Source organism: Hyalella azteca, unplaced genomic scaffold (assembly GCF_000764305.2).
Source record: "Hyalella azteca isolate HAZT.00-mixed unplaced genomic scaffold, Hazt_2.0.2 contig3603, whole genome shotgun sequence".
NCBI classification, from domain to species: domain Eukaryota; kingdom Metazoa; phylum Arthropoda; class Malacostraca; order Amphipoda; family Hyalellidae; genus Hyalella; species Hyalella azteca.
Window position 1 is genome coordinate 15,674 of NW_025933847.1, and position 18,825 is coordinate 34,498.

Here is an 18,825-nt window from a genome sequence, read left to right on the forward strand (position 1 = left end):
TTTTTTGCTTGGAATGCTAAAATTAATTATATCTGATATCTCGCAACTTAATGTTCAAAATCTTAAATAAATATTAATGGTTCGTGTTATCATCGACTAGGCTAAATGTACTTAATTGTCAGCTCCCGTAAATGTTATTCATCATTTATTTTCTTGTGACTGCGTGGTACAGTTTCTGGGTGGCCAGCTGTGTGAAGGTGCAGGTAGACGCCGTGCTGGCTGACGAACGGCTTCTCAGGCTCACAGTCCATGAACAATCGACCGTTCATGGCCGGTACTCTCGATCTTTCTCCGCCTCCTCATCTTTCATTCTTCTCGTGTTTCTCAACTTTCCCTCATACAGTTTACCTCCACTCCCGTACTTTTCTCTGCCATAGTTTCATCTTCAATCATATTTGAAGAAACGAATTGAAGAGTCAAGATGAAGATAGGAGTTAAGTTTGAAAATACTAGTCAATTTCCTTCCGGTTCTCAAGAAGTCCAAAACTCGTTGTTTAAAACTTGTGGTTACTACACTTGTACACTGTTATTGATAGTGTGACCTTATTTCATTCTATTAAGATTCACACTTTTTAGCGCATTTTCTCATTTATGGAAGAAATGCACTATTGTGCTCGCCATGTCCGTCTGTCCGTCCGTCCGTGACCTCAAGTTTTCGTCGACGAGAAAATGCACTCTCTGTCACTCACTGCTGTGAGTACTGAGTTATATTTTTTCCTTCTCTCATTTACTCCTGAAAACATTTCATTTTAATATTTATCTCTTTTAGGGATATCATTGCTGTTTTGTTGGTGTGGTTTCCCCTTGAGTTTGACGCGCCTGGTGCGGGCGGCTTCCTTTCGGCCTGCCGCTTCGTCGAGCATTCGGCTCCCATAATCCCATTGCGCCGGAGCCCTATTCTCTAAAATAATTGACATAACCAGATTCTTAGTTTCGAGAACCAAAGTCTTAGTTGTTTGGAGGTGAAAGACTTCCACACTGTTAGACTTTAACCATATATTATTACTGAAGTGCACTAAATTGAATATAGCGTTTGTAAATTAGTTTCTTTGTGTGTTTATTTTCCAATGTATTGAATTATTTAAATTGTTTTTCAGAGGTGTTACTGCTGAAGCAAATGATGCTTTAGTTTGCAGTCGGGTGGAGCTATCGGCTTTGCTTTGCGCCTCACTTTTAATTATTCGTTTGATTCAGCAGTACTGTAAATATTGTTCATACTGACGTGTGTGAGATTGTTGTTTGCACCGCTATAGATGGACACTGCTGCGAGTCAATGGCATCTCTATGTCATTCCGTCAAGTTATTCATGCTATTTTGAAGCCCAACGATTCCTGCGAGTGCCTTACTCTCAGTGAGAGAACATTTCCATTCTTGATTCCAGGAGATCCAGCGTATAAAATTTTAGTCTGGTGCTCCTTCTATTGGTTGTGTTACTAAGATTCGCACCAGAACTCTTACCATGCGATTGAACGTCGCTTGTGATGAGATCGTGAAGAAGAGATTTATTTAAGAAGAAGAGATTTATTGATGTGAGTTCGTACTATGTTCGGCCGAGGCTCTCTTATGTAGCAGTCGCGACGCAGGATCTCTACACGACTGCGCCTAAACGCGCACCGCCTCTACCGCCAGTGACTTCACGCAGGTGCTTCCGGCCCGCAACTCCTTCTTGTGACTCGTGTCGCCATCGCTGGAACTCAATTGTGGTGATGGATACAAAAGAAAGCATACTTACTTAGACATGACAATGACGATTTACACAATCACCGCTCACTTGCACGATCTTAATATCGCGGACTGCAAATGAGCTTCAATCACAGATCCCATTGTGTTCTCATTATCACTGTAAAGTTCATAATTGTCTGGGTATCTCAACGAATTATACAAGTCACTTGTAGGTACCTCAGACGCCTTTGTCTTCTCAGTGTCTGGTCAGCGCTGCTGATCTTTGTGTCAATGTGACAGCGTGGTGACAACCCAGACCAGGCTTACGTTTATCTAACACGATCTCGGGGTTTCGATTATCGAAACGACTCGTAGATTCGTTCTTCGACTTCGATTGGACTTGCTCATCTTGTATGGGGATTCAGCAACTAGAGTGTGTTTTTGTCGATCTAGTGGCTGTAATTCTGAGTGAGACCTGAGTTTTTTATTCGTCAACCTCCAATTTTCCGCCCCATACCTGCCTCGTTTTTCTGTCTCGAAACTCCTGCGCTCGTTCACAACGATCACAGTTTTTTGCCCGCCATTGAAGAAGTCGCTGGCGTTCAATTGTCCGTCTTGCGGGGGAAGCTCGTCGCTTAGTAGCAGCGGCAAGGAAGAAATTTGTGGTTTGTTTCGGCAGTGACGGCTTCTGAGGAACGAAGGCAACGACCCCTACTGCTCTTCACATTCGCTTTGCTGCTCTTCCTCCAAATCGCTCAGTTATTAATTAAATAAATTAATAAAGGTAGTTGACAGACGTTGCAACTGTTACTGTTTTTGTAACTGATTAAGATAGTTTTCATTAAATTATCATTTGATATACTTCATGCTTAAATTTTACTTCATGCCCCTCTCTAGTCCCCATCTTGCTGCAACTTTTTCAAATTTTAGAGACCTCTTAGTTTTTTTGCCATTTTCGGATATTGTGACAGTAAAATAAGACATTATGACCGTGAGTTTGTAATTGGGGAAAACGCCGCGAAGCTATTGTGGTAACTTTAATGAGGCGAAAAATCCACTGCCGATTGTTTGTGAATTGTAAACTTGACACTTCGTGAAAACTCAGCTTTCAATGCAAATGTGCGTGACCAGTTGAGGTTTATAGTTGTTTTGCTTCCAAGAACGGATCTCGTCAAATCCATCTTAAAGCTTAGTCGTTGTGTTGGTACAGGCCCATTGCTACATGAAGCCTGACGCGAGGAATCTAGAGCTGGCCCCGTGTAGCCTCGTTGGTCACGGGCTGTGTGGCCGTGTTAGCCGTGGTTTGGTCGGCAGTAAAGGAGGGAACCAGTAAGGCGATTATTGCTCTCCCTACTGCCTGCTGAACAATTACCTTCGACTTCGCTTCTTGTGGCATACGTGACACTCCCGACCGCCATACAGCGACTTCGCCTCGGCTGTCGCATTGGTTTGTTTTTGGTGAGAACCGTTCGGAATAAAGCGCTCACATCTAGTGTTCACTTGTGCCGCACGTGATATCTAGAATTTACAACTTTACTCCTGAGGAGGGATCATCGAAAACTTGTCAGCTGTGAACTTTTACAATTTTGAAGTTTTTTTGTCTGTTGAGTGTCCTAAATCTTTGCGACAGAACGAAAGTACCTCTATCATTGTATGTTTGAAAAAACGTCGCTCTTGTCGTTTCTGATTGGACTTTCTTTGTGAAATTCGCTGCACCCATCAGTGTACTTTTTCTTTGAATCTTGGACTTATGCATTAGCCCGAGGTGAATTTGATCTTGTGACTATAAATCAGCAACGTACGCTACAGACTATCGACACTTGACCTTGGAGAATCAGTGTAAAGGTGAGCTCTGTTCCCAATGATGATGCCGGTGCCCCTGAAGGGGGGCGGTCGGCCCATGCGGCCCCATTACCCCGACGAGCTTCATGTGGCTGTGCTCACCGGACGCTGCAAGAGGATCAAAAACCTCCTCAAGAAGGGTGAGTAAATCGTAAATACCCTGGTGAATTACGTTAGAAAACATTGATTACGAGTTGATTTTGGTAAAACAATGCTAATTAGGAGTTGATTTCGTTAAAACAACATTTAATCAACGTTATATGTAGTTGGTGAGTGTCGGTAATTTGGAAATATTTTACATTTTGGAAAAACGATCTTGATGTACCGGTATATGAATTGCATGTGGATGCAACACTCTACTTTAAAAAAAATTATTTAACGGTTTTAATGATTATTTGTTTTTGTTTGAATGAATAGTGATTTTAGAAGTATTATGAGAATGAGATATTACCTACAGATATAGTTTTTTTATTTGAATGAAAACATATCTATCATCTAAGATGCTCTGAAGACCATACTTTTCTCTTATTGGCCTATCTTTCGTCTATAAATAGGTTATCCTGGAGCGTATTCTACGAATTCTAATATTCCTGCAGAAATTACTACTCATGTTATTTTCATGTTTTCGGGAATGAAAAGGCTGAATTTTTTAGGGTGTGAGTGACGTTTCAATCCATTATCCGCCCGTTGATTGAGCTGGCGGCTCGAGTTTCATTTGCGCCATTCAAGCGCTTCGTGACTTTGGATTTAGAAGCCGTGAAGTGCGCTCTTCCGCTCCCTACGTGTTACGTGTCGTGCATTTTTATCTCCGTGGAGCTGCTCTTTGATCCAAAATCGAAGATATACAACTACGCGTTTCCTTTCTACTGTTTGTATTAGGTTTCATCTCCCAAAACTTTTGGGTGGTTTGAATTGTTTGGTTTGTAGTTTGTGTACTATACGAATGATTTATTGATATAGTTTCTCCTCTTTTACTATACGTTTGGTCCTGGCTGAATATTGTTTGGTATGAGCCAAACTCTAAGGCACGCATCCTTCATCTAAGGAAGAGAACTTTACTCCGGTCGATGAGGGTCGATAGCAAAGGTGTTGCCTTAAATATCTATCACCGATTTTCTGAGATATTCATGGAATGTTACTTTATTATCCTAAGGCTGTTTGATTCACAAGTAGACAGAATCTTACTTCCCTATACCTTAACCTTTTGGAATTTTCCATGTGTTCTTATCCCTTCATGATCGGGAATTGTAGGGATTTATAGGTAACAGAATTTACATTAACCTTGAGAACCATTAACCTTGAAAATACGGGTTCACATGAATAAGGCATCCCTCATTTTAATCTTTGGCTGTATACCAACTCTCAGTAATTACGATAAATTAGTTTAGAAAGACATAAAATATTGTTTAATCATGAACGTAGTTCTGTCCACTCGTCAAGCGTTACGTACTGGTGATGACGGGTTTAGAGCGCCCTCGACCTTGACAAGTGTGTGGAATTAGCTAATTTCATCGTGATTAGTCCATTCAGAAGGAATTCATTGTTACCTTCAATGTGTGATAGAAAATTACATCGTTCAGGGATGTAACTATTACGATACCGGTATGTGGAAACGAAACACACCATTTTAGCTGTCAAAAATAAAGGTGGCCATGAATACATAATATAGTCTGAGTGAATGTTCTACTGTTCTTCATTATCCGAGGTTGTGCATGTATGATGTTCGGCTTTTATCGAAGTGGTAATTTGTAACTACGCGCTCATTTTTTTAAATAGGTGGATAAAATTTAATCTTAGTAACCTTCGATTACAGAGTACCAAATCTGAAAAGCCGTTTTGCACACCTGGAAATGTATAATGCACCTATATCAACGGATAGAAATGTATCATTTTACTTTGGCAATTAACTCACATTACGAGATCGGAGAATGATTCAACCGCTTACAGCCAATGCCGATAAATGATAAATAACTTCTAGCACTTTCTATCCATACATGAAATCTAAATTTAAGTAATCATGAACTCTTAACCCAAGCTTCACACTAAAGCAGTTCCGGACCAGCGTAGCTGCGGTAGCTCGTGTAAACACGACAGGACGCCCAGGCGTTCGGATGATAGCGGCTGGCCGGTCAATATGTCGATCAGTCCACCGCAACACCTGCCTCTGCATGACCGTCGTCCGTCTGCTGCGCTGTCCATGTCCGGCCTCCGTCGTGGCCAGCTGCCCATCTATCTAATTTATATTCATTTCATTTTGACAGTATTACATCGAAAAGTTTTATTTTGAATCTGTAATTGTCTCCGAAAAATAATTTCTCGTTTAAATTCACCTACTCAAGTTCGCAAGGTTTTTATTGTTGCGGAATATTTTTTTCGATAGTTTACCATATCCTGGGATTATCATATTCTTATACTACTGGTATAAACTTCACAGTATATGCAAACAGTTATATGAGGTGAATCATAGAAATTGCATTGCGATCGATTGTTATTGCGGCTTGGTAGGTAGATGTCTCTGCAGCCGCCGGAAACAGCCGTGCTCAGCTGTGGGAACTGCAAGGCAGACAAACATCCTCATCGGAACAGCTGGCCCCTCCTTCGTGCTGACTTCTGACCTGCGCTTGTGTTTCTTGCTCAAACTTGAAACACGTTCGGGTGGTTGCTTCCGAATATTACTTGTTATGGTGTACCGTGTACATTGTGAACATTCTTAACCGAACATCTTTGATAGTCATGCAGTTACTATCGTTACGTGCATTTCATGATGCAACAGTAACAACGCTTCTTCTGACCCGCCGCATGTTTGCGGTTTTCGTTGTCTGAACTTGAACATGGACGACCGTGCGGTTGCTTTCAATGCTTCCGTTACAGAACTTGTAGGTACCAAAAAAAGTTGAAACCGAGTTGGACAGCAGATGTTAGCGAGGTAAAGCATATGTATTACGGGTGCTTATGATGACAAATAGAGCATATATCATCGAAATACATTTTCTGGCTTTATTTGCTGCAGCTTAAATTTATACGATTTGCGATCGTTGTTTTTGTTTTGTTGAAGATGACCCTAAAAATTATGAGCATTCAACATTATCACCATTTCAATTTCTTAACGTTTCAAAATAATTTCATTTGCGTATTTTTATGGTAACATTATGAGCTTGCCAATAGTATTTCACTGGCAATCGTCATGATTGGTATTATGAACATTCCGTCTTGAGTACAAAATGAATCTGGAGTCAATTTCTAGCTCCTGAGTCAATTTCTAGCTAACCCCGACCTCATCTCAGCCTGTTAGCTGCGTATTCGGGCTATTATCGTTATCTTATTCTATTCAAAGATTAGTCATGATTTTATTAAAATGCCGGCCTAGATTAGATTAGATTTATTAAAAATAATCAAGTATGTATTGAAGCATCACAAATATTTTCGATTAAGTAAATGAGAATGAGTCCACGTTACCGTGCGATACGAGCGCGTACACTGTCTACACTGTTCACTGTTCTGGCACGAGAGAAAGTGTCGCAGTTCTCGTCAAGCTGTCCGTGCACGTCAACATAACAGCGATCTATAGCGCTCCTCCGTGCCGTATAATACATGAATCTAATTCGAGGTGACTGTAGCAGATATAATTAATGAGTTAAGGTTGGTGGTTGTTTGATTCAATATTTAAAATTACTCACTTCGGCGTTTACGTAAAGTTGCTGGAGTCCTGAGCAAGATGAGTTAATTGAGATTGTTGGTGAATGTTTCAATATGAATATAACGATGTTACGGTAACTTGCTTGTTCAGATACAAATAAATGTTTATGTGACTATAGCAAAATTAAAAATTTTTATTGAATTGAGGGCTCGCATAAATTGTTAGTGTAAATTTTGAGCGAAAAATATATTTGATGCAAGTTATAGGCAATAAAATTGGAGGTAGGAGTAAATAATGATCCATTAAAGACATTAGAATACAAGAGGTTAGATTACCTGAAGTTGACTGTACTACTTCCGTGTCACTGATGTGAAGAGCCTGCTCGTTGAGCGAAAAGAAGCTTGTCAATTTCATTAAGTTCTTATCTTAATTGCTTGACTCTTTTAAGTGAAGCATGCTATATGATGGTTCTTATTAATTCGAGCATCGAACATGATATGTGAGCCAAAATCTACCGGAAGCATTCCCAGATCGTTCAAAAGCAGGCATGCGCAATAAATTTAGTAGGAATTGCCGAACGATTACATTACCTGCCTTAACGAGCCAAATCATAAACAATTTTACTCAGAAGGTTTCCTGCTAATGAGGTTGTTTGAGCGGCACACACTTCGTAAGCTCACCACTTTGACCCAGTCACTTCGGTTTATAGCTATCTATTTATGCGAGATAAATGCAATGTTTTCTATGTACTTCGTAGCCATTACTCGTACGATCTTCACTTGAAGCGCGTTTTTAAAATATTGATGCATATATTGCTTTTATTTTGATTTCATGCGTTTTAAAGTATTGCTTCTCGCCAAGCTGTCGGTTCTCGCGAAGCAAATTGCCCGATGGCCTAATTTTTAAGCCCCCATTTCAGCGTAAATGTAGCTTCATGTGTTGAAATTGTTTTATATTATTTGTTGATAAATTTGCATGCAGTATCCAACAATTCTTTCTTAAACTCTTGCGCAACACATGCTCTTTTCCAATACACGCTTGGAATATAACGCGCTTGCATTTTTGATTGACTCTTGTTCGTTCCCTTGATTTTGGTTCGTTTGTTTGTTCGATAATAAAATGTCAACTGAGTTTAAGGTTTTGTGATCCATTAATTATTATATAAGTACCTGTTCATTTATTACCTCTTCTGAATTCCGCTCTACATACAAGTTGCTTTGTAATTCAGGCCCTGCAATCTATAGGTATACACTGCGTGACACGCAATTATGGGCAGTACAATAGGTCGACCCATGGGTCGACCGATTGTTGTCACGTTGACAGAGTTGTATAGCATCCGCCACTGTTAATAGAGCCCAATTCGCGTGCTGAGATCAGTGAAGAATCCTGGTGGTGCATCGGTCATGGTTCTCACTTTCCAGTGCACCTGAGATTCATAATGCTGGCAAACAAAACTTACATAACGAAGACGACACACAGTTCATTTGTACCGATAGCATGAATTTTTACTTTTTTACTCCGTTCAATGCATCTTGTATGCTTTGCAGAGTGCATAATTTCATGTTATAATCGAGTTCAATAGTTGCACCTTTGCAGTCAGACAAGGCTCATGCAAATTTTTGGCATGAATCCGAGCTGACTTTGGAAAACTACTGCGTGATTCCAAGTCAGTCCTGCGTTTTTCAAAGTCAGTACTGCATGCATCCAAAGTCAATACTACGTGTTTCAAAGTGAGTCCTTCGTTTTTCACAGTCGTATTCGATCACAACTGCAAATAATATGCAGCGCGTAAGGCCATATTTGATAGCACGCGGGAAGCTCGAGCTGCGACGGCGGTGAAAGGCAGCAGTGCGGCATGGTTGACCCTCAAGCGCCAGTCCTTTATTGACACTACACCACCTGGGTCTTCATATCGCTGTATGGCGTGAGATATAACTTCTATATAACAAAACTAGGTTAAGCTATCATACGTTGGGTTATGAACGATATAATGTCAGGTTTAAATTAACTGGCAATATTTACCCCAAAAATGCAAAAATTCGGAAAATTTCAGAGAAGTATTAAAAAATATAATGAAAATTAACATATTAATGGGTTCATGATATTTTTCGGCTTCCATCATCGGTTCTGAAAGTCTTGATGACAATCCGTATAAGGGAATTAATATTCAAGATGGCGGCAGGCACAATTTCATTATGATGATAACAGATCTCCTTCATCAGATAGCACGCAGTCATTTTGGAGAGTCAATAAATTCAGGCGGTACGGTGCGTGCTAGTTTTCAGCTTGCACTCGCATCGTTTATTTCTAAATTTATTGACGAACACCAAACTCCACTTGAGAATATCATATGCTTTATTTTGGGAATGCTTTTCGTCTCTCAGCCGCGACTTTGTATCCACAATACTTCTCTGTAGTAAAAGTAAAGTGCTGGAGCAATCAGGTCATCGACGAGACTATATGGTGATCATTGCAGTGGACTACAGCATTGCCAACTCTCCCGTCAGCCGCTATTTCGTGCATCATCGGGGCAATCAGGTCTTCTGTTGAGTAGCTTAGCATGGACTTGTCTTCCATATCAGTCAGGTCAAATACCACTTCTCCTTGGTATAGGGGTGGGGTTTTGGGAATGCGGATAGTATATTTTATGCCATTGTGCTCATGGGTGTGCTCTGAATTGGTAAATCGGTTTACATTAGCAGCAGGTACTAAACGTAAACGATGTCCGCTGGCTCAAATTTGAGTGCACGAAATAGCGGCTGACGGGAGAGTTTGCAATGCTGTAGGTAGTTCACTGCATGATCACCATATATAGTCTCGTCGATGAGTTGCCTGCTGAAAACGGATCCAATGGATCTATGGTGTAGAATCTGTTACCAGGGAGTATTCTTTGACTATCGTAATGTTGCTTTTTGATGTCCGTCGTGTGCCCGTAAATTTATTAATTGCGGGCATACACAACTAATCTTCAATCGACTAGCCGTAATTTTATCTTAGGTACACGCCATTCATTCTATAAGTCACCACCATCCAATTGCCAGCAGAAACTTTACGAATGCCGAAGATGCGGTCAATGCTTTTATTAGAGTCTGTCTGAAAAAACGCTGGAGTTGGGAAAAAATTATAAAAAATTGAATGACTATCGATCACACTTTAACATTGCCAATATTTCTTTTAATTCGATCAAGTATCTAAAAAAAACTGTTGTGAGCTTCAATTTTAGGGTACGTTGTTTTCTTTTTGAACGGATTCCATGCATGGATTCACAAGAGCGATATTCGCGAAAATAACTCCTGACGCTCCATTTTGCGTTGCTATAGCAATGATTTTAATCACAACACGTACTAGGTTTGAGCTGCATTTGATATTCAGATTACGGATAATTTTAGAAAGTATTCGCTTTTTAGCTGAAAAAATTCGATCACTTGTGTAATTTTGAAAATTCTACACAAAATGATATAATTTGGGTACGTAAATTTCTTTTTTATTAAGGCTTTTGTCCCCTCAGGGGGGACTTCTGACGTGTGTCTGTGCTCGTCAGAAGTCCTATGGGATCTCGCGCTCCTATAGAGGGATTGTTCCTGAGCGCCCCACCGCTGAGCTCGCGGTGTCTGACTGCAGATCTTAGTTGTGGGGTTAAGTTATTATGTAGGTAGGATTCCTTACATTTCCCTTCTCTGTCTCTCTCGTGCGGGCGGCCGACGTCCCGTGTAAGCGACCTCTTGTTCGAGTGTCTTCGTTTCTGTTGCTTTTCACCTGTCCCTCCTTGTCACTTCGTCTCTTTGAGATGCTAACGCTGCTTCTTTCGAGCCAGCTTCAGCGGGCTGGACAATTGAGACCTTCCGCCCCTTGTGGGCGATGATTAACTTGAGATTTTGAATAATTGAGACCTTCCGCTTCTTTGGCGATGTTATATTTTGACCTTCGGTGCGAAATAGCTTGATAGCTGAAGCGCTAGCAAACCATTATACTACTGCTACTACTAAGGCTTTTGTTAACGAGTATAGTTATATTTTAAGCGTCTGAAAATACCATAGCACACGGAGACCAAATTAGAGATTATTGAACACTTACCAATTTGCTTTTAAATGTTGTAAATAATTAAGTGTAAATTTTATCTGATTGAAAGAGAGCCGTAGAACAAAATTAAAACAATTATCCTCTCATATATTGTGAAATGTCATAATAGTTTTTATTAGGTTTCAATTGATGTAGGCATGTTCACAGAATACAACACCAACTGTTATGCCTTGTTTAGTTTTAGCCTTCAAGTTTAAGGTTGAATTTGAAGTATGATTTCCTAGCTTCCCTTTGTAATATATCCTTTCCGTCATGACTGGTGTTTTGTGAGCTTCATTAAGATTCTCGTACATTGTAGACAACCGGTTATTCGGCCGTAGAATATTTATGTACATATATGTGTGTTTAAATAATAATGTTATCAATAAAACTGGGATCAACTTACTTCAGAGTAAAACATTGAAGTTAAAGTTTTATGTAAGTTTATGTAAGGAAGAATAAGGATTATTCAAGAATGGAATACATTATCATTGAAATGACTCCCATGGCTTATAAAACAATGGGGTGCTCTTGCAACGGCGCTGTTCATTACTCTCCATAAGATTTCTGGCGGAATGCAGTTGATTCAATGAATGTTGTTTCGTTCACGTTACTGTAATGCATGATTGAATTATTTCAACCATGACTGTAATGCTTCTCCGATGTTAACGTAAAGTTCGTCCTTCAATAATAGGCACGCGGACGAAGATGGACTACTTAGTTCTGCACATCGAGGCGGCTATGATTGGTCATTAAAATGAGATGATTGCCATTAAAATTTCCACTACTGCTAGATCTACGTAGGCTTCATTTCGCTGCCATAATAATATCTACGTATGTGATTATCATATATGTTTTTGATATATATTCTGGTTGGATATATTCTATCAATAAACCTTTCTAGAACAGTTGTTGCATCTCCATTCTTTCAAAAATATGGTTCGAAGATACGATAACCTTGAATTAAAATTGAGACATGAAGATTACTTTCTGATTTTTAACGTGAGCTTTCATTTTTATATGAGCTTTATTGCTTACGATGAAATCCTTCTCAAAGCCTTAATTTTGTGAAAAAAAAAATACAACTGCGTTAGTGCAAGGATGGAGGGAGGCCTTTTTAGGTAAGTGAATCAAATCTGAACAAGTTTCTTATCCTTCTTCTTGTCTTATCCTTTACAAGTTTAGTCGCAATATTTGTTTACTATGGTTAAAATCTAATGAAACCTTTAAGTTCAACTATACTAAGATTATACAAGAACGATTAGTCAGAAAACCATATTCGATCTTTGAATGGACCTCATTTTGCATGTTCCATAAATCAACACCCAAACATTACCGGAATAAATCTTATAAGAACCTATAAGCCTATGAAATTGTGATGCAAGACGGAGTATGATTTTTATGCTGTTTTTGTACGGATGAACCGAAGAACAAATTAGTATGCAAACCGCAAATTTAGTCGTCGCATTTCGTTCATCTTGTATAGGTACCTTTCCTCAGTACAGCAAATGGATCGTTTTACTTCACAAAAAATACCGCACGAAATACACGAAAGACAATTATAATTATTTATCTATGGTGTAATGGGATCTAAATTATTTATCAGGCAGGAATTTAAATAATTACATTCTCATAATCGCTGAACATTGTGCGTGCGCCGTGCATTAACCATATGCATCAGTGACATCACCTAGAGACCAACCCAACCGAGACTAACAAAAGAAAATGTCTTCTCAAACTCACCATTTTCTTGCGTAGCTATCGCGCAGCAATATAATAAGTACATTACTTTGCGTACAATACTTAATTAAAGCATCTCATTAATGTTTACTCGATGTTTTTTACTTGACTTCGTCTTCTATTCTTCACAGAATATTTTAACTCGAGTGCTTTTGCATTGAGAACTTTTATGTGCTTTAAGTCGACTCGTTTTGCCGATAGCAATCTCTGTTGTTGGACGAGCCGAGTTCACTTAAATACGTTCATGTTGGTTATCCCCAGCCTGAAAGAATACATTTCTGAAAACACATGTGCGGGACGATTAACTTCGATCTACAGATTAATCAGAAAACCATCCTCTGAGGATAGCATTGGCAGAAGGTCGCGTTACAAAAAAATGTCAACATTATGTTGACAATTGTACAACATGAAATTTACTTAATTAAATATTACTGTTTTCTTAAGTTTGAGCTCAGAAACGCCACAATGTCTTATTTTGAATATCGGCAATGCATTATATCTTGTTAAAAGTTAGCAATTTGTTACGTAGATTATGTTCTATATGAGGCTTATTATTTCCGTAAGAGGTTTCGTTTGCACGTTAGGCCCCTGAGTTAACATAGCTATTCTGTTTTCTTGAGAATGTTAAGCTCTTTATCTCTTTCTTATCGTCTGTGAGTCCCAAGCCAAGCTCAGAATCATCAATTATTATGGGTCGCCAACAATGTATCTCGGCGAGAGATTATACACTAGACGTCTTTTCTAGTGTATACTTTAGTATAGGATTGCGCGCATTTTATTATCATTTAAGGATTGCGAGCGATGAAATTTTGTATTAATGAAGGTAAATTATTATTGTCTTTTTCATAAGGCAGGTTCCTATTTTCGTGCGTCATCTTCTTTCGCTACCTCTGTTGTGTGTGTTCATATCTATTGAGTTGTACTGAATGTATCACCTTGAATTTTAAGTGTAAATTTGCTATTAGAAGGGAAATTTATGGGTGTATTAGATGCCTGTGAAATTTACTGAATTTAACGATTCGATCGACGTTATTGATCGTCTTGTGAAACGTGAATTTTCTCAAGGAAACATACAAACTAATAAAACTGTTAAAATAAAAATCATATTTCTTTCTCGACTTCACATGTAAATGTTTATTCGTTTGTATTGACAATTTTCACTTGTCTTCTTGCATTTGTGTGAATTAATGTTTAAGTTCCAAATATTTCATTTTTGATTAAGTAAAAAAATTAAATTACACAGCTGCGGATTAATTTGGGAGAATATAGGAATGATTGTAGTAATATATAACTCTTTTTTATTGAATTTGAGACACGTTTTGATATTAAATAAATAGAGTAATTTATTCACAAGCAGTTAGAACGGATCCTGAAGTGCCCGCGCTCATCCTTTCATCCGTCCGTGTAACGGCTTGAAAACATGCCGGATATCCGGCCTTCCCAGCCCCTTGGCTGTGTCTGCCTTTGCATTTCCGTCCTCATTAGAAACGAACTATAAACAAACAGATTATTCCATGCCACGAAAATGTTGGCTTAATTTTATGTGCGCGCATTTCCCACTAGCGTGTTTTATATTTAACATTTAATGTGTTTTCTACTAGCGTGTCAGCGTCATCCAAAAATAAGGTTACTATATATATGATGGCAATTAAAATTTTTATCATTGCGAGTTCGTGGGCTTTTATTATGATTTTATATTAATCTAGTGACACGATTCGTGACCTTGTAATTTTTTTTGCATAAGTAGATACAAATTGTAGTCTTAGCAGGAGACATATTCAGATTGTTGTGATAGATTCTTGATTTTACAGTCTTAAACCAAATGTATTGAACTATGTGCGTTAAGTGTACAGTTTTTAAGCCGTATAGTCTTCCACATGAATTGTCTAACATTATCATGGCATGGCAGTAAGATGGCATGAGTATATGCAAGACAGCATCAATATGGAAGTCTCGCACTTCCTGTCTACTATGCAAATCTGCCATTATATGTGGATCTCTCCACATAAGATCTCCCTTGTAAGTATTAACCTCACGTGTACGCTGCGGACCTATTTAGATTTTTTTATCACTAGTCACCCCCTTCGACATTTCTTCCGTCTAGACTAAGGCGTTATTTACGTTACAGTTTTTCCGCTACTTGTTGTAGGATGAATTTATTACTGTGTAACCAACTTGAATTTGTGGTCGCCCCTTAAATTGTTTGACAAGACCTTCTAAAATTGACATGCACAGCGACAAAGAAATAAGCTCGATCTCGACAATAGTGTTAGATTTTGCTTTGTTCTTTTAATTTTGCTTATTATTGTAGAATTTTTAGATAATCAAATTCTTATTATTTTTGTTTATATTGCATTTAATATAAATGTCAATTATGAATATGGTTATTTGGTAGTTGTTTTTTTATAGTATTGCTGTGTAGTCAAGTTGGGGGTCTTGACATCGAAGAGCACTGTCGGTAGTTTTAACAATTTTGTGTCCGATTACATTATTTAAAAATAACGCCAAATGTACAAAAGGGTTATGATTTTTAACTCTGAAACATAAAGGCTTTGAGATGTTCACTATTTGTGTGGTAGTGAATCAATTTATTTTCCCTATGAGTGTAAAGCTAAATAAAGGTAAAAATAGTTTCTGTCTCTCCTGGGCGCTCCCCATAACGAGTACCTGGAGAACAATTACCTATTTTATTTTCCCTATGAGTGTAAAGTTAAATGATGGCAAACATAGTTTCTGTCTCTCCTGGGCGCTCCCCATAACGAGTACCTGGAGAACAATTACCTATTTCCAAACATAGCTTCATTTTACTTTGTTACGAACACTTTTATGCACAGCACACGCTTCTGCTCCTGTGCTCTCTTTTGTAGCGTGCAAATAGACTGTATTTGTGCACGAGAGGAACGTGCCTTCGTAGCTTTCTATCTTTAGCTTGCGTGTAGAACGCACGCATCATCGCCTTGCAGATACTATAGCGATCCCTAGGCGAACTGGTCCGAGCCCTTAGTTCTGCTCCTGTAGCTCTATTAAGAAATTGGTATGCTTCATTAGTAGATTGATAGCTACATAGATGATTTCGTAGGGATTTATCCTGTTTTAGTTCATTAATAGAGCGTCTGTCGTGCTAAATCCCAGACAATTGCAGGAACTAAAGGTTTGAAATTGAGGACGTTAATAGCGTTCAAGAACATTTACTGCCATGCTTTTCATCGCTTGCGAGTTCTCACGAGCTTTAAAAGACGTCGCCGGCATTCTCACTGTACGATTGCAAATCCTCGTGTGAAAGTCAGTAATTTTCTAGCTCCATTTTATTTGGCTGGTAATTTGTACGCAGGATCGAACGACCAGAAATGCTGAGTCAGACACGTCTGGCGTGGGTGGGCGCTGAAGAGCCTCACGCTCCTCTGATCCCTGACATTCCGACGCCACCTTCAGACGAGAAAAATTCTACCCTTTGTTGCTACGCTTCTTTTATCGGTCTTTCTTGCAAATCTCGACAAGTGTCGCGGTTCTTCTTTTTCTTATAGAAAAGCTTCATTCTTGGGTCCAGATCTTCAGTTTCTTCACGGTCAACGTCCTGCAGTACGCGTGTCGCTGTAATTTAATTAATATTAACGCTATTCTTGACAATTGTAAACTAAGTGAATCATGGAGAAGATTAATTGAAAGATTTGAAGGAATGAAAGATTGAAAATTAACATCGTTTGGTCTCTTGCTCAACTATTCAATACGTACTTATGCATGGTAGAAATTGCATTTGATGTAAGCAGCATTATTTGATGTAAGCAGCATTGAAACAACTTATATAAAGTTTAAAAATATGTGTATGACATGTTAGTCGTTTTGCTTTATTGTTTGCAAGGGCTTCTTTGTAATATGCTGAATCTGAGCTGTGGATTGTTCTCGGAAACATTCAGCAGTTATTGATCCGAACGTGTTTTATTTAGAATTTTTCAACTCAGCACTATTTTTGTTTATCAATCTACTGATAAACGAATTTGATAATTATAAGAGAATTTTCTACTTGCGGACACGTGAAGCGTTTTTGAGGTTTTCATTCCGACATACTATCAAGAAGGCAATGTCAGAATATTGCACATGTCACAATAACTTCATTTAGACCGATAAAGTACAGATCTGAATGCTTTCAAAAACTTACATAACATCGTTAGAAGCATAAGTGCATGAACAGTGTGTGAGCACGCTAGTATAAGCCGTTATGCTGACACAACAGCTACTAACAGCCTCGGGAGGGAGCGTGTGACTGACCGACTCCTGCGGGCGGCAGATTGCTTAGAGCTACTGTCTGCATAATTCAATTAACACTGACGTGGATGCCTTTGGGCCGCGTTACAAGTAAGAGCGTGTTACACCGAGGATCAACTGTACTCTAGTCAACACTGACGTGGATGCCTTTGGGCCGTGTTACAAGTAAGATCGTGTTACACCGAGGATCAACTGTACTCTAGTCAACACTGACGTGGATGCCTTTGGGCCACGTTACAAGTAAGATCGTGTTACACCGAGGATCAACTGTACTCTAGTCAACACTGACGTGGATGCCGTTGGGCCACGTTACAAGTAAGAGCGTGTTACACCGAGGATCAACTGTACTCTAGTGAGTCTAGTCAACACTGACGTGGATGCCTTTGGGCCACGTTACAAGTAGGAGCGTGTTACACCGAGGATCAGAGGATCCACTGTACTATAGTTAACACCGGAGTGGATGCAGCCCAGAGTATCCTATACTGAGAAGGTAACTTTAATCAGCAGCAGCGCTGAGTACCGTTACGTGTCTCCGTGCCGTCAGGGGGCGCGTAGACATCGTTCCTACGATAGCTGCTATCGGACGATGCTACCGTCCGTGCGTTCTCCATTATTATTCGTACTCGCAGCAGTGTAGTTTTGTCCTTAGTTTTCCTTGCTGTTCGACGTTTAAAAAATACCAATTAATAATCAAATTGATTTAGTCTCATCCCAATTGATCAATATGGTGACGCGATGCTATGTAATGTTCACTTCTCACATGTGCTCACGGCTGCAGCAAACTTATTAACTTAGATACTACACTTTTCATTCTGCCTTCGTACATGTATTCGTAGTTGGTTTGTTTCTATATAGCTCGTTCGCTCATGTGTAATGCTATTTTTGACAGTTTGTTGCACTTCGTTCGACGTGTTCGGTTTTAGGCTTAGTGTCAGTATGCATGCATACAATTTTTTAATTATATTTATTATAATTATATTAGGCTGACATAAATTTTTTTGATATTGGATTTCTCCCAGCATTACCCGATCGTGTTTGTGTTAACACCATTACTTGTTAAACATCTCATTAACTTGAATTTCACTTTAGTGCTTGTTGAGAACTTCAGATCTATGTATAAACATTCACTTTATTTCCGAAGATGATAATGTGAGATCATGTAACTAAACTCTCGCAATCTAACCTCGTGTACGTGATTTCATTTTTCTGATTAACTCAGTAAAAACAGTAGTACCGGTATTTTATAATATTTGGCTTCTTTAGTTGATTCTTAAGAAACGTGTTCTATCATGTCAAACATTTTGTACTGCTTAAAAAAGCACCAAAGTATCTAAAGTGTAGCTAGATTTTTTGTTTTTGATACTTGACTGCATTTAGTGGGTTGCAATATTATGCGCATTACGAAATGAGTTGGATTTATTCACTTATGTATGGAATTTCAACAAGATAAGCAGATTGTCGCAGTATACTGCATGTCTGTCGTCAGATCATTGCCAGCCGCGTGCTGTATACCTCGTCTCCATGACAACGGCCGATGGTCGCCGGCTCGCCGCGCATAGCTAGGCGCCGCTTGTGCATCCCTATATATACAGCATCATATTGTTGTCATTGTTTTCTTTGTT

At 39.0% G+C, this 18,825-nt stretch overlaps 1 protein-coding gene across 4 annotated transcripts in view; it reads left to right on the forward strand.

Annotated features, from left to right (window-relative positions):
* Positions 1-1,094: 1,094 nt before the first annotated feature.
* Positions 1,095-18,825, forward strand: part of LOC108672575 — a 66,217-nt gene continuing 48,486 nt past the window's right edge. For all 4 annotated transcript variants that reach the window (XM_018160272.1, XM_047879675.1, XM_018160273.2 and 1 more), the window contains exon 1: positions 1,095-3,644. In XM_018160272.1, coding sequence (XP_018015761.1) covers positions 3,524-3,644 — 121 coding nt within the window. In that variant the 5' untranslated portion in view covers positions 1,095-3,523. The remainder of the gene's footprint in view (positions 3,645-18,825) is intronic.